This window comes from Lucilia cuprina, chromosome 2 (assembly GCF_022045245.1).
Source record: "Lucilia cuprina isolate Lc7/37 chromosome 2, ASM2204524v1, whole genome shotgun sequence".
In the NCBI taxonomy this organism is placed as follows: Eukaryota; Metazoa; Arthropoda; class Insecta; order Diptera; family Calliphoridae; genus Lucilia; species Lucilia cuprina.
This window is the reverse complement of record NC_060950.1, coordinates 31,003,478-31,020,410: the sequence shown is the minus strand read 5'-3', so window position 1 is coordinate 31,020,410 and position 16,933 is coordinate 31,003,478. Positions and strand designations below refer to the sequence as shown.

General features: G+C 29.3%; 1 protein-coding gene across 4 annotated transcripts in view; it reads left to right on the top strand.

Annotated features, from left to right (window-relative positions):
* The window catches only part of LOC111675524 (SUN domain-containing ossification factor), a 71,535-nt gene extending 55,284 nt beyond the window's left edge, over positions 1-16,251 (top strand). For 2 of the 4 annotated variants that reach the window (XM_046949945.1, XM_046949942.1), the window contains exons 2-6: positions 6,844-7,027; positions 7,317-7,498; positions 7,973-10,005; positions 11,193-12,018; positions 12,090-13,756. In XM_046949945.1, the coding sequence (XP_046805901.1) occupies positions 6,894-7,027; positions 7,317-7,498; positions 7,973-10,005; positions 11,193-12,018; positions 12,090-12,958 (4,044 nt within the window). In that variant the 5' untranslated portion in view covers positions 6,844-6,893 and the 3' untranslated portion in view covers positions 12,959-13,756. Of the gene's footprint in view, positions 1-6,843; positions 7,028-7,316; positions 7,499-7,972; positions 10,006-11,192; positions 12,019-12,089; positions 13,757-16,187 lie in introns of those variants that run through there. The other 2 variants (XM_023436299.2, XM_023436298.2) reach the window with 2 other exon arrangements.
* The last annotated feature ends 682 nt before the right edge of the window (positions 16,252-16,933 follow it).

The window sequence follows — 16,933 nt, the reverse complement described above, 5'->3', positions numbered from 1 at the left end:
AAAAGGGGAATTTTTGATATTGCAGATATATATACATTTACAATAATGATATTTATTTTATTCCATTACGATGAGGGTAGCGAAGCACACTGGGTATAGCTAGTCTTTTATAAAATACTATAGACAATTTTTTGTCTATTTTTAAAATAAATTAAATGCATTTTTCCAAAAAACAAAAAAACTTTACATATTTTTGGCATACATTTTCATAAAGCGTGTAGGAATGAAAAAATTTAAAAAAAGACACACACACACAACAAACATGTTTTTGTTTGATGCCATGACTAATAAATAAAATTTTGTCAACAAAAAATGCTAAATAAATAAATAACCTTTCTCAATAAAATGTGAATTAACCCCCAAATTTCAAGCAAACGAAAATGAGTAAAATTCACCTTCGTGAGAAGGGTATATATAAGTTTGTCATTCCGTTTGTAATTTCTATAATATAATTTTCCGACCCTATAAAGTATATATATTCTGGATCCTTATAGATAGCGGAGTCGATTAAGCCATGTCCGTCTGGTTTGGTTTTATTCCGCTGTGTATTTTTTTTTTATGTTTGCATGCTGTTCTGTTCTCACGAAGGTAAGTGGGTATAACAAGAACAAGGAGATAAAGCAATAATATGTTGGTAATACAGCTAATATTTGTTTGAGGATGGTAATACAGTACAACGGTTAATATCTCTTTCTGCTACAGTTTATATTTGTTTGTGTGTATGTTATGTGTGACATGTGTGCAGATATACAAAATAAATAAAAAATGTTTTTTAAAACATACTTGATGAAGGGTATATAAGATTCGGCACAGTCGAATATAGAAATATTACTTGTTTTTTAATTAAGTGTGTAAAATAAGTATATATTAAAAAGATTTTTGAATGTTAGCCATTATTTATTACGGTTGTTTTCTTTAAATTTATTTTAATCAAAAAAAAATATGCCTAAGTATACTTAAGTGTTTATAAGTATGTATGTACGTATATAAGATTAAAGGTTAATAAACTTTTAATTGAATGCATTTTATTTGTGTAATAAAATAAAATAAAAATACAAAAACAAAATTTAATTTTTTTTTCATCAAAAGAAAGAAATAACCGGGCATTACGTTTACACTGACAATGACCTAAACAAAAATTCATTTACAATTAATTCCTCAATAATATTATGTCTAAAGTTTTTCGCTTAATTATATCCGATATAACTACAGCGGAATAGGACGGTATTATGCGTTTATGTGATTGTTTGTAACGCATAGCATATTGGTTCTTAATTTTAAAATATTGTTTCCATATTCAATACATATTCATTAATCACAAAAAAATCATCATGTATCACATAAATCTCTTAAAAATGTTTTATATAAACAGGAATCGTATTTCGAAGTTTCTTTGTTCGGTCCATATTTGGCTATATGTTCATTACAAATCAAAATTTTGAAAAAAGAAGTTTATTTTGATGTAGGTTTCTATAATTCGGCCTGGATTGACTACACTTCCTTATTGAGTAAGTAAGTAAGTAAGTAAGTAAGTAAGTAAATAAGTAAATAAGTAAGTAAGTATGCATACAAGTAAGTATATAAGTAAGTAAGTATGTAACTAAGTTAGTAAGTAAGTATGTAAGTAAGTATGTAAGTAGGTTAGTAAGTAAGTAAGTAAGTTAGTAAATAAGTAAGTACGTAAGTAAGTTAGTAAGTTAGTAAGTAAGGAAGTAAGTTAGTAAGTTAGTAAGTTAGTAAGTAAGTAAGTTAGTAAGTGAGTAAGTAGTAAGTAAGCAATTAATTAAGTAACTTGTGGTGTAATGTTAATTTTGTTCATTGTAGTTCTGAAATTTATTATTTGAACCGGTATTCGGTACACTTTGTCTGGAACGATATAAATAATATATCATTAGGAATCAATACTAACTAACATTGACAAATCAATATTGATATAGCATATGCAATATGTATTTGGTTTGTGCGGATGTTTGTAACGTTCAAAGATATTCGTCTTATATTCACCTTAAAGTACAGAATCATTATATCAGTAGATTAAGCCATGTCCGTCAGTCCGTATGGCTGTCCTTGTAAACCTTATGCGCAAGGTATGTGCCGCAATTTTCAAGATAATTTAATGCAATTTTGCACAAACCCATTTTTTGCTCAAGAACGAAAAGATCTAGTTAAAAATCTTTCAAATATTTTATCTAGCCCCTATACAACAAAACCGCCCAGCTCATAAAAGGCGACATAACAAAATTTTATAATAAACTTGCAAATTGACCCTAGCTTTTATACAAAGTCCTCTTCAGAAAATGGCTTGAAAATCTAAAAGTCACATGTAAACACTAATATTACAAATAATATATAAATAAAAATCTTATCACAAAATTTTATTGAGGTCGGTCCATTTTTCTTCTAGTCCCATGTGAAGCCCTATAAATTTCTTACATAAATGTATTGAAAACAATATATACCCTTCACCATAGTGTATTTTAAATATATTAGTTTTATAAATTTTTTCCAACCTACATCCAAATATACGAACAAAATTCACAAAAACAAAACAAAATACACAACTCAATGACGCCAACAGCATCCAAACATACAAAACAAAATACACAGCTGAGTAAAACCAAATACATATACACACACGTGAACATCTTTATCCAATATACAGTGTTGTTGTTGCTTATTTAACAAAGCATGAAAAAATATGACATTTTCATAGGTTGTTTTGGATTTTTGCTTATATCTCCGTTATTTACCGACCGATTTTGCTGATTTTAAATAGCGATCTTCTCGAAAGCATGTCTAACAGAATTATTGAAGACAGACAGACGGACATGGCATAATCTACTTTATATTGTCGGAAAATTATATTATAGAAATTACAAACGGAATGACAAACTTATATATACTCTTCTCACGAAGGTGAAGGGTATAAAAAGGTAATTATTATGGAAAATAAATTGTATTTAATATTTATAACTGGTGCAGGTATCATATGGTCGGTCACGTCTGACTATAAGTTCTTAAATATTTAGATGCATTAAAGTTTCAAAGAAAAGCAAACTTTTCTCACGTACATAAACACATTACACTTGTATCTCTGTAATACAATACAATTAAGTAAGTTTTTTTTTACTGATTCCATTATATATGTATGTATATACAAAACAATCGCTGTTATCTATTACATATGTAAACATTTTAGCACCATTCTAAGAGAATTGTATTTAAACTTCAAAATATTCTTCAATAAATATTATATCTACTCTTGTAATAATCTTTCGAAATTCCAATAGAATAGAAAAACATTTTTCAGAAAACTATTTCTACAATGAAATAAATAGTTTTAACAATAATTGATAAAAAAATGTGCACATTTATTTTTAGATTTCAAAAAACACATGAATTTTTCAAAACAATGTTGATATTAAATTAAAATAAATGGTTAAATAGTATAATTATGACAAGGTTTTCTTTTAGTGATAAATATTTTATTTTATTTTAAACATGCATAAATAAAAATGGTTTTATTTTTGTTAACAAAAAAAATAACAACAAATACCAAGTGTGTCATTATCACAATTATTTGTTTACTTGTTTACCGAAAATAAAAAACAAAAACAAATTTGAAAAAAAAGCTATAAATATATAAAAGAAGAGAAATAATTGAAAACTACTAAATTCTGTTGTGGGAGTGAAAAATTAGTGAATGCAGAATAGAAAATACTAATGAGTTGATATTTTGTATTTGAACAAAGTTTTAAAAAGTTTTTATATTGTAAGGACTCTACGAGGGTGATATGGAAGTGTTATTTGGGTATATTGTAAAGTACACATTCTGGATGTTATTAGGTTGCAAAATAGTTTTAGTGCTGCACTTATGTGTAAACTAGCATACCCTGGGTGCTTCGCTATCCTAACTTAAATTAAAAACACATACAAAATTTTGTTTATTTTATAGAAAATTAAAATTGATTAAACATTTTTTAATGTTTCATTTTTATACGTTCAATATCACGTGATTAAATTCGCATTCGGTAAGAAGCTTATTCTTTAGTTTCATTCATTTATCTTCCACATTATGGAAATTTTCGAAAGTACTATTTAGAAAAGGTACTATAGATTATCATTTAATCAAAAATTTTATGTTTCTGTGTTTAGTATTATATACAATTAAAAAAATATAATTTTAATGAATAAAAAATACCAAAAGTCCCTTTCAGTAGATTCCCATTCACTAAGGTCCCTACCTTTTAAATTTTATTTTCAATATCTATGTTCAATTTCGTAAAAATACCAAAAATTACCATCGGAAAAACGAAAAGTACAAATATCTCCCTCAATAAATTCTCATTTAATAAGGACCGTGTGTTTCGGTTAACCATTATAAAGAATCTAAAAGGTACCATTTGAAGAATAGAAAAGTACCAAATAGTTCCCACTTACAGAATATTATTCAGTCACAGAATATTATTTTTAGAAAAGTAAAAAAGCACCATTTATGAAATAAAAAGTATTAAAAGTTTTCTCTTAAAGGATCTTATTCCATGTTTAATAATCATGTGTTTTGAATTATTATTAAAGAACATTTGAAGAATGAAAAAGTACCAAAAGTGAAATAAAATTTAGTACTAATTAAGAATACAATTTTTCCCCTTTTCGCTTAGAAATATACTTTTTCGAGAATTAAGTTTACAAAATGTTCCGTATTTAAATCTATATATCACAGATAAAACTCAAACGATTCAAATCTGCATTAATTTGTTCAAGAAAAATATTGCTTTCAAAAAGTATGTACCAAACAATTTACTCGAATTTGGTCCTATACAGGACTCAGTACTCGAATTCCAAAATAATAAAAATATACCAACTACTTTTTTCAAATTTTTTAAAAATTGGCTAAATGAGTTTGAATAAAATTAAACTTCCCGTTTTTTCCTTTTTTGGTACTTTTTTCCCCAGTAAAATTGCAAAAAATTTATTACAATAATTATTACAGAGTTATTCTGTAATTTAATAGGAATAATTGAATAAACCGAAAAAGTTTTCTTAATGTGCTAAAAAAGTACCATAAATACAGTTTTTTCCCTTTTACACCCAAAAAGGACTGAATTTTAAAAAAGTAGGAAAAAGGCGTCTCATAATTTTGGGAGATGTATCCAAAATATTTTTAAAAATTTTATTATGTTAATTAGTTTAAAAGTTATAAGGGGCCAAATAGGTACCAAAATCACCTTTGTTACACATTTTAACCCTTAAAAGTACGAATTTGAAAAAAGTACCAGACACCCATCTGCTCATTTTAAAAGTAGAAACAGGTGCATTTAGAATTTTTCTTGTGTCACTTATATTGTGTAAGATAATTAAGAAAACCTGTTTTAAACGTTTTTCCACCTTTTTACCCGTAAATGTATAAATTTCTAAGAATCCGTCCTTAGTGGATCTACATAACCAAAAACTCATCTACCGTTTAGGCTGTGCGATGATGAATCAGTCAGTCAGTAATGCTACTCTTTTATATATATAGATGAAAAGTAATATTTTGAAGCCTAATATTATGTACAAATGACATAGCGTAAAGTCAAAACATTATAACAAATTTAGTCACAGTTAAATATGAAAGTGGGTTGATCAAAAATTGGTCGACTTACTTACTTACTTACTTACTTACTTACTTACTTACTTACTTACTTACTTACTTACTTACTTACTTACTTACTTACTTACTTACTTACTTACTTACTTACTTACTTACTTACTTACTTACTTACTTACTTACTTACTTACTTACTTACTTACTTACTTACTTACTTACTTACTTACTTACTTACTTACTTACTTACTTACTTACTTACTTACTTACTTACTTACTTAAGTACTTACTTACTTACTTACTTCCTTCAGTCTTATTCTTCTATCGAAGTCTTAAGTGTTGATTAATAGTTATGTAATTGTTACATAATCAGTTTATTTTATTCTAAACTATTGGCAATACTAATTTTAAAGCCACCCTCGTTACTTTAGAAACTACCCGTAAAAAATATTGTATTTTTATCTATAAACATGTTTTTATTACATTTCTAAAGTTGTCGATATGCACAAGTAAAATGCCACTACATTACCTACATTTCATATTATTTTTGTGTTTCTTTTTAGTATATCTGTTTTATTTTTTACAATACAAAACAATATTTACGAGTACTAGTATGTTGAAATAATGAGAAATAAAACAAAAAATATAAAAATGTTTTGTTAAAGGCCAAAAAGAGTTAATATTTAGCTTAAACATCTGTATTTACAAACAAAATAGTTAATTTACAAAACAACACTTTACTGAGGCGACAATAATACAGCAAAAAAAAAAGTTATCAAAAGAAAATTTTTGTTTTGTTTAGTTTTCTTTTAGTACAAGTATTTATTTTTTTTTTAATTTATATTATTTAAAAGATTTTTTGCTTTTGTTAGGAGAAAAAACCGGGCAGCAGCCAATATATCAGTTATTTTTTGTAAAAGCAGCAGTTGGTATAGAGCTGTTTGGCACTGATATGAAGTTAAGGCAAAAAAAGTTTTAGTTAGTACCTTAATTTGTTAAATAGCATTTAAATGTTCAGCATTTTCATTTTAATATACAACTTTCCATGACTTATCAACAATATAACAGCGCCAACAACAATTAAAAAATAAAATTTTAAATAAAATACAATACAACAAAAAATACCTGACGTGGCTTTCAGTATGCGGGAGTATTCAGTTTTTAACTTCACCTGCGTTTGCTCTATTTACTAGTGTGAAGTGTTTCAAATCGGTTCTGAAAACTATAATAAATTTTAATAATTTTTTATAATTTAGTTTCGAATTTCTTACATACGACAAACGTTAAGAAGTTTAATTGTGCCAAAATGTTGATACAAATATTGACAAATTTCATAAGTTGTGAATTTAAGAAAATTAAAACAAATTTAACAATGTTTTTGATTTTCTTTTGGATTATATGGTTTTCGCAAATTTTAGCCATTTCTACCATGTTTATGAGGTAAACATTTTAATTGTATTATTATTGTTATTATTTACTTAAAAAGATTTTTAAAATAGATTAATAAATTGCATACTGGAATTCCCTTTCCAATTTTAAACGAAAAATTTAACTATTATAAAACTTTAAATTAGACTTTTTTATCATCAATCGGAATTTGGAATCATCAAAATATAAAATATATATATTTTAATCTGTTGAATTAATTCCATATCTCCTCTCCTACTTAATTACTTTTAAATTCTTTCATAAATTTTAATATATATTTTATTATATCTTCTCATTATAGTTTGCCTGATATCACTGATATACCCACAGTTACTGTAACGGAATTACCACTGGAAGTTTTGCAACAACCGCAAAATACTTTGGATTCCGTTATAATTGATGATGGTGGCGATAGATCTTCCGAAGAAAGAGTCAATCGTACTATTGAGGTTATACCAGAGACTGAAGAGGAAATTCAAAAAGGTAAAACCAGTTTCTATATTTTTTTCAAAAACAAATATTTTTGAAAATTAGTTAAAAATAAGCGATAAGTTATGTAATATGGATAGATAAATAGATAGATAGATAGATAGATAGATAGATAGATAGATAGATAGATAGATAGATAGATAGATAGATAGATAGATAGATAGATAGATAGATAGATAGATAGATAGATAGATAGATAGATAGATAGATAGATAGATAGATAGATAGATAGATAGATAGATAGATAGATAGATAGATAGATAGATAGATAGATAGATAGATAGATAGATAGATAGATAGATAGATAGATAGATAGATAGATAGATAGATAGATAGATAGATAGATATATTTAAGATTCGGTCCAGACGTAACCGTAAGTGTAATCAGTAGTTTTTTTGCTTTTACATTAAAAATGTATTCATACAAATAGTATACTTAAAAATGCTTAAAACACTTCTTACTTACAGATGAACAAATCGTAAAAATAAACGATTCAGGTGGTGGTGGTGGTAGTGGAGAAGGTAGCACAGATACAATACAACCCACACCAACGACTGCATCACCCACTATAGACAAAGACCAAGAAATAATTTCATCAACAAATAACATTCCAACAGACACCAATAACATAAACGCCACACAGACAACAATTAATGCTAGTGTAGAACAACAACAGCAGCAACAACAAAATGCCAGTTCAACTACCTCCGGTAGTCAAGTGAATCTCACCTCTGCCGAAGAGGTGCCAATGCCGGTTTTTTCCGAATGGGCACAAAAGCAAATGGAAGCAGCTGAAAAACAACAGGCACTCGAACAGGAACAAACTGTCAACAATTCGGCGCAACGTAAAAACAATACAAATGGTAATGGCAAACCGACATCGCTTAAAATAAGAGCAAAAAATTACGCTTCTCCCGATTGTGGAGCAAAAATCATAGCCTCCAGTGCTTACACCTCAAATGCAGGGGCAGTTTTGAGTTCATCAAAAGATGAGTATATGTTAAGTTTGTGTGGCAATCGTATTTGGTTTGTTGTAGAATTATGTGAAGCAATACAAGCGCAAAAAATCGATTTTGCTAATTTTGAACTTTACTCTTCGTCGCCGCAAAACTTTACAGTGGCTGTGTCGAAACGTTTCCCCACCCGGGAATGGTCAAATGTGGGAAGATTTGAGGCTGAAGACAAAAGGGCGGTGCAGAGTTTCGATTTGCATCCTCATCTGTTTGGTAAATTTGTTCGTGTTGACATTAACTCACACTATTCCAAAGAGCATTTCTGCACTTTGTCTTTATTTCGTGTTTTTGGCACATCAGAATTTGAGGCTTTTGAGACTGAAAACCATCCAAATGAAGATTTAGATGACTTTGACGATGAGTATCTATTGGAACAGAACACAGTTAAACATGCCGAATCCAATCTATTTAAATCCGCCTCCGACGCCGTGTTGTCTATAGTTAAAAAAGCTACTGAAGTATTAGGCAAGCCGGCAAATAATCAAAATCAAACTTTTAAAACACAACCTCAATCGGTAGTTTGCCGTACTCCCATCTATGGGTTATTCAGTTGTGCCGAGTGCCCAAGCACGCTAGTGGAAAAGGTTAATAATATTCTGACGTGTGAATTTTCCCAACTGAATAGGTTGTTGAGTAACAAGGGCATACGAAATGATTTACTAAATACACAAGTGTGTGCCAAACTCTATGGTATTGAAACAAAACAAGTATTAGCAATGCAAAAAGATATTAAGAAGAGTTTTTATGTGAACATTTTACCCAACGAATACGTGGGGGCATTATGTCAACTATTAGCCAGACCTAAAACCCTGGGCGATAAACCCAACAATTCATATGTAGAGGAGAAAACACAACAACGAAATGAAGCTACAGAATTACCCTCAAATTTAACAATTGATAAAAAATTTGGCAAGGAGGACTTAAATCTTCTAGATCATCCCGAAAAAAAGCTTATGAAACCTGAAATACCTACCCTACCCGTCGAGCCAACTAAACCATCAACAAAACATACACCTGAAATTGTGGAGACCTCCACTGAAATTAATCTAGATGATAATCAACAGTTACCTAGACCCTTGGAACCTGAAGCACAATTAGAAGCTACCACCTTACCGCCTAAAATTATACAAAAACCTAACTTACCTGATACTAATATATTTAATGTACCTGCCGATGAACCTGCATCATCAGAGACTGAAGTACCTGTTGCCGTTACCGAAACCCCAGCTTCAGTTGAAAACTTTGAACCAGCCGCCACTACTGCTCCAACCACTACAACACCTTCTCCAACGCCTGCAACCAATATGGATTCAGTTAATGTTGCTGCTAAAAGCGAAGAAGATACAAATTCATGGGATAATATCGATAATTTATTGACAACTGTACCTTCTACAATTGTCGGGGGTTCTTTACAATATAACCAGCCGAAAAACTCTAATGGTCCCCAATCGGAAAGTGTTTTTATACGTCTATCAAATCGAATTAAGGTACGTTATTTGACATATTTTTAGCCTTAGTTTTACTTTCTTGCCCTGACACAGTTTTGTAAGGGTAATTTCTTGTTTTTTAATATTTTTGTTGTGATGAACTTGGAATTTCATGTCTTGGTTTTCTTATTCTCTTTCAAACATGTTACATTACAAGGTGTGTAGAATGTTTAATAGGAAATTTGCGTGTTTTCAAATATTTTATTAGAGTTTCCTTTAAAAAGGAAACTTTGATTTTGGTTACCAAGATAGTTTGTGAAAAACAGTTTGAAATTATTACGATACAAGTCAATAATACAATACACGGTGGAACAAAATAAAAATTGGCGGAAATGAACATATCGCCATCTAAAATGCAAACGGTCCTAATTAACCAAAAATTCTAAATCTATCTATATTGTTGATTATAATGTATTGCTTCAAATGTAGTACTGCGACTAGATAGAGATAGATAGATAGATAGATAGATAGATAGATAGATAGATAGATAGATAGATAGATAGATAGATAGATAGATAGATAGATAGATAGATAGATAGATAGATAGATAGATAGATAGATAGATAGATAGATAGATAGATAGATAGATAGATAGATAGATAGATAGATAGATAGATAGATAGATAGATAGATAGATAGATAGATAGATAGATAGATAGATAGATAGATAGATAGATAGATAGATAAATAGATATAGATGGACATATATAGGATCGAAATATTTGTTTGTACCTAAACTTGGTTTCACTCTGTGTTTAACATTTACATATAAAGTCCCATGGTCCCAAGTCAGTCAACAACCTAACCTAAATCACAGTGCTGTAAGGTTGTTAAGATCGAAGAGATAATGATAAAAATTATAAATACATTAGATGATATCTAAAATTAACTTCTAAATTATAATACTTTCATTTCACTGTACGTTATTTTAACCTCTCTTCCTTAACATTATTATCATACACACCCTCTGTATTTTAACTACATGTTAGGCTTACTCTTATACTACTACAAAGGAAAATATACATTTATACAAATAAATATTAGGTTAATAAAACTTGTACGTTGCATGCGTTCTATAAAACAACTTTGATATTGTTACTAAACTCCGACACTAAACTACAACAATTATATTCTCCAATTTACAAATGTTCCATTTCTTTTACTCAATTTTCTAACATATTTTTTAGGCTCTTGAGCGTAACATGTCGCTGTCAGGCCAGTACCTTGAAGAACTATCACGACGTTATAAAAAACAAGTCGAAGAGTTGCAACAGACTCTGACACAACAAATTCAAACGGTACGCACTCTGGAGGAAGAAAATCGACGTCATAATGAACTCGAACAATTGTATGCCGAACGGAATACACAACTTAAAAGTGAATTGGATGACCTTAAATTGCATGTTCATGCCTGTATTGTGGTCATAATATTTGTGGGAGCATTTGTCTTTTTTGTTCTTATGGTGGGCATACTATTCTATCGTTCGCTTAGGAGAGATACCAAGGAGGTATTGTCGATCTACGACAAAAGTGGTAAGCGGAAAAATGACGCAAATGTTGCGCAGACAAACATACAAAAGAAAATCAATCGCCGTAAATCCTTTGAGGATTTTTCGGATCATCAGCAATCGGTTAAACGGCGTGACCAGGAGAGCTCCACAAATGTGAGTTATGCGGATAAGAATCGAAGGCCTAGCGAAGAGGTAATGTTAATTTTAAAAGAATGTAAAAGTGATGGCGCTAGAACGAGCCTCCCACAAAGTAAGACTGAGCAACAGGAGGAAGAGGCCCCCAGTTACAATAATCCGAGTACTACGACAAGACAACGTAAAATATCCATTTGTTATGGTAGTAATAATAATATTAATCAAGCTGCCGGTCTACCACCGATACACCCGCAAAAGTCTCAAGCTAAGCGTAAGGGAGAAAAACACTCTTGGCCCAATACAGCTCAGGCTCAATTACAAGCCTGGCAGCACTTGGAGGAACTTAATGCTGAAGATCGCATAGGAGGTAAGTAGTTAATATTAATCTTATACCTTTTTTACCTGGAACTTAAAAATATTTCATTTCTTATTTCTAAGATTCTGCAGAGATTTCTTCAGTTAGAGTTAAAAAACCTTCTGGCTTAAATGGAAAATCAAAAAAGAAAAAGGAAACGCAAACTTTTAAACGCCAACAATCTTCGCCAGCCGACACAGCTACACAACTTAATAGTTCAGCTACCGCAGAACTACAAGGTGCCGAATTCGATGAACGCCTTATGCTAGACGAAGACGATTTAGATAATTTCATACCCAATGCTGATTTAGCCTATAACGAGTTTATGCCCGATGGCCCGCGCGGCTATCAATGTGTCAACCCAAATTCAAATGCCAATAATCCTGCCTCAAAGTCGAAATCATCCTCCAACAATAAACAAACGTTGGCGGATAGTAACTTGAAAAAAACACGCCGTTTATCTTCGCCAGTTTTCTTTAAATCACCATTTACAAAAAGTCTTAAAGGTAAAATTTCCAACAGCAATAAATCAAATCCAGCCCATGAGTCGACATCATGGGAATGGTATCGTTTAAAAAAATCAGCTTCATCTGCCTCATCCGGTGGTGGTGGTCACGGCCAAATGTCCACTTCCATTTCTAATAGCACTAATAATGCATTTTTACGTGTCTCACCTAATGCCAGCTTGGATTCATCTTCTTTGTCTGAAATTAATTTTCCCACTAATTCTACCGAAAACTCATTTCGCATATTAGAAGAAGCCATTCTATCATCAGGTGAAAGTGCCATTACGACAGCAACAACGTCAGCTTCATCGTCGAATTGTAAGAAATCATCGTCTGGTGGCATTAGCAGTAGTAGCAATAGTAATCGTAGTTCAAGTTCAAATTCATCGACGCAATCGAAAAAGAAAAATCGTAGTTTTAACAAAATTTTCCGTAAAGTATTTTAAGTGCGTGAGGGGCGGGCCTCATTTTTTAAAGCGTAAAAAACTAGATCGGAAGAGAGACATGCATATTTTTGTAAATATTTGATATTATTATGAATATTAATTTTTCGTTTATATTTGAATCTCTATCTCTACATACATATATTTTAAAAAAGCTTTTTGCAAACGTTTTCAAATATACATTAGGGTCGCCCTGTTTATATGGAGAGAAAAAATTATAACAAAGCTGATGTTTCCACCAAAAGCAAAAAACTCGGTTCATTCATTTATTCTGATGAGCTAGAGATTAAATAATAAAAAGGGCCTTTTTAAGGTTTTAACACTTTAACTAAATATTCATTTTTTCAAGCGAACATCAGCAATTTCCGTTTTGGGTCACCCTTATATACATAATACATACATATACAATTTTATTGAATTAAATAACAGTTTACACATTTAAGACTGTTAACAATTGTTAATATATACAACAAAAATATAACCCAGTGTATAGTTAAATACATGTTAAACTTATTATTATTTTAATTTAATTAAATCATTCGTCACATTTAATAAAATTTGTGTTTAACATCTTGTTGTAAAAATCAATGAATGTTTGTTTACATTCCTTTTATAAACATTTCGTCAAAGGCTATTTTTAATTACTTATAAGTTTAGTTAAACGTGTTTTTTCGCCATTTATTAGTAAATAGTTTTTATTGTAGATTTTCCCGTTGTTTAGAATGAAATAAATGTTTATTTATTTAATATAATTGCAAATCGTATTAAAGTGATTGGAAAAATATCCTTTTAAAATGCAAACATGTTTTTTCCATTTAATTTAGAGATCGTATGAAAGTATTAAAATTTAAACAATTTTCAAATCAATTTGTTTAATTTTTCAAGACTTTGTTGATGATTTATGATTCCATTTATTAGTCTTAAAGATATGGTTCATTTCTGGATTAACTACGATAGACTATACTATATATTACATTATAGACTATATTAAAGAAAAGACAAGACTATAGACTGGACCATAGACTAGCCTTTAGTCCCGACTATCGACTAGACTATAGGCTAGACTTTAGACTAGACTTTAGACTAGACTTTAGAATAGACTATAGACTAGACTATATACAAACCGTAGACTAGACTATAGACTATATTATAGACTAAGCTATAGTCTAGAATAAAGGCTAAACTTTAGAGTGGACTTTAGACTAGACTATAAACTATACTATATACTATAGTTAGACTATAGACTAGATTATAGACTTGACTATAGACTAGATTATAGACTTGACTATAGACTAGACTATAGACTAGACTATAGACTAGACTATAGACTAGACTATAGACTAGACTATAGACTAGACTATAGACTAGACTATAGACTAGACTATAGACTAGACTATAGACTAGACTATAGACTAGACTATAGACTAGACTATAGACTAGACTATAAACTAGACTATAGACTAGACTATAGACTAGACTATAGAATAGACTATAGACTAGACTATAGACTAGACTATAGACTAGACTATAGACTAGACTATAGACTAGACTATAGACTTTAGACTAGACTATAGACTAGACTATAGACTAGACTATAGACTAGACTATAGACTAGACTATAGACTAGACTATAGACTAGACTATAGACTAGACTATAGACTAGACTATAGACTAGACTATAGACTAGACTATAGACTAGACTTTAGACTAGACTATAGACTAGACTATAGACTAGACTATAGACTAGACTATAGACTAGACTATAGACTAGACTATAGACTAGACTATAGACTAGACTATAGACTAGACTATAGACTAGACTATAGACTATAGACTAGACTATAGACTAGACTATAGACTAGACTATAGACTAGACTATAGACTAGACTATAGACTAGACTATAGACTAGACTATAGACTAGACTATAGACTAGACTATAGACTAGACTATAGACTAGACTATAGACTAGACTATAGACTAGACTATAGACTAGACTATAGACTAGACTAGACTACTAGACTATAGACTAGACTAGACTAGACTATAGACTAGACTATAGACTAGACTATAGACTAGACTATAGACTAGACTATAGACTAGACTATAGACTAGACTATAGACTAGACTATAGACTAGACTATAGACTAGACTATAGACTAGACTATAGACTAGACTTTAAACTAGATTATAGACTATAACCTAGACTATAGACTAGATTATAGACTAGGGTATAGACCAGACTTTAGACCAGAGTATAGACCAGACTATAGACCAGACTATAGACCAGATAATAGACTAGACTAAAAGACTAGACTATATACTAGACTATAGACTAGACTATAGACTAGACTACATACTAGACTATAGACTAAACTATAGACTAGACTATAGACTAAACTATAGACTAGACTATAGACTAAACTATAGACTAGACTATAGACTAGACTATAGACTAGACTATAGACTAGACTATAGACTAGACTATAGACTAGACTATAGACTAGACTATAGACTAGACTGTTTACTAGACTATAGACTATACTATAGACTAGACTATAGACTAGACTATAAACTAGACTATAGACTAGACTATAGACCAGATTATAGACTGGATTATAGACTACACTATAGACTATACTATAGAGTAGACTTTATAGTATAGACCAGATTATAGACTAGACTAAAAACCAGACAGTTCAGTCTATGGTCTCGTCTAGTCTAAAAAATAGACTATAGGAGAGACCAGTCTATAGACTAGACTATAAACTAGACTTTAGACTAGACTATATGGTAGACTATAGGCTAGACTATTCATCTAGCATATACTATAGACGAGAGCTCTAGTTTATGCTATCATTCAATATTTGCTTTAAGAATCACTGTTTAATTTCATCCACAAAATCTTATTGGTTACTTTTAACGACTTTATCAGAAGTAACTTAAAATTTCTCTAACGAAACATTTGTAATGACAATAAATGTGTTTTTTTCTATTTCAGCTAAACATTTAAAGCAATCGCTAAGACATTGTAAATATAAAGAAATTATTTAAAAAAAATCATACAAAATTACTTAAAAAATCACTAAAAAAAAAGATTGCAATTAGTTTGTTTATTAACATTTGTTCTAACATCTTAACACTACACGACGCTATTAGAATAACTTTTGGTTAATTTTCAGAAAAAAATATTTTTAATAAATTTTCTTGATTTATTTTTCATTTTATTTCTAGTTGGTGACTTAAGTAAAACGTAAAACTTCAAAAATACTACAAATAAATTATATAAAGAAAACTAAAAAAATGTAATTAAATAATAAAAACTTGGTTATCTTTAAAAGAAATATATATTTAAATAAAGTAATAAAACAAATTTTGACTGCATTTTTCCAATAAATAGTAAAAAGGCTTTAAATAATTTGTTAAAAATTTTTAGTTTTTACGAAAATTTAAATAAAAATCTTGACATTTTTCACGAAAAAGAAAAATCAAACAAAGGCAATGAATTATGTTTTAGTTTAAAAAAATAACAACATTATTCCATTAAAATTAATTTAAACGAATTAATGTAATGAAAGTTATTGTTTATTTAAATATTAACTTATTAAACAGCAACCATTATGTATAGAAATTATATTAAAAAAAATATACAGATTGTGTTAAGTTCCTTAAAAAAATGTATTGTTTTCATAATATTCTCTCTAGTATCAACATTTTTTCCCTTTTAAAATTCATTTTCACATTTTGCATATATAAATAAATTACATTTAGAATAATTTAAGTTATTTTAATTTTATTATTTTATTTTTAGTTTTTTTTCATATTTTCTTTTTTTTCGTATTTGTTATTATATTCTCTAAGTTATTTATTAGTAATTTTTCTTTAATTGAGTTTTTAATTTTATTTTAATTATTCTTTGTAAACAAAAAAATTTTATAATAAAATTTTTTAGATAATTTAAAATAAAAGTGTTTTTTTTT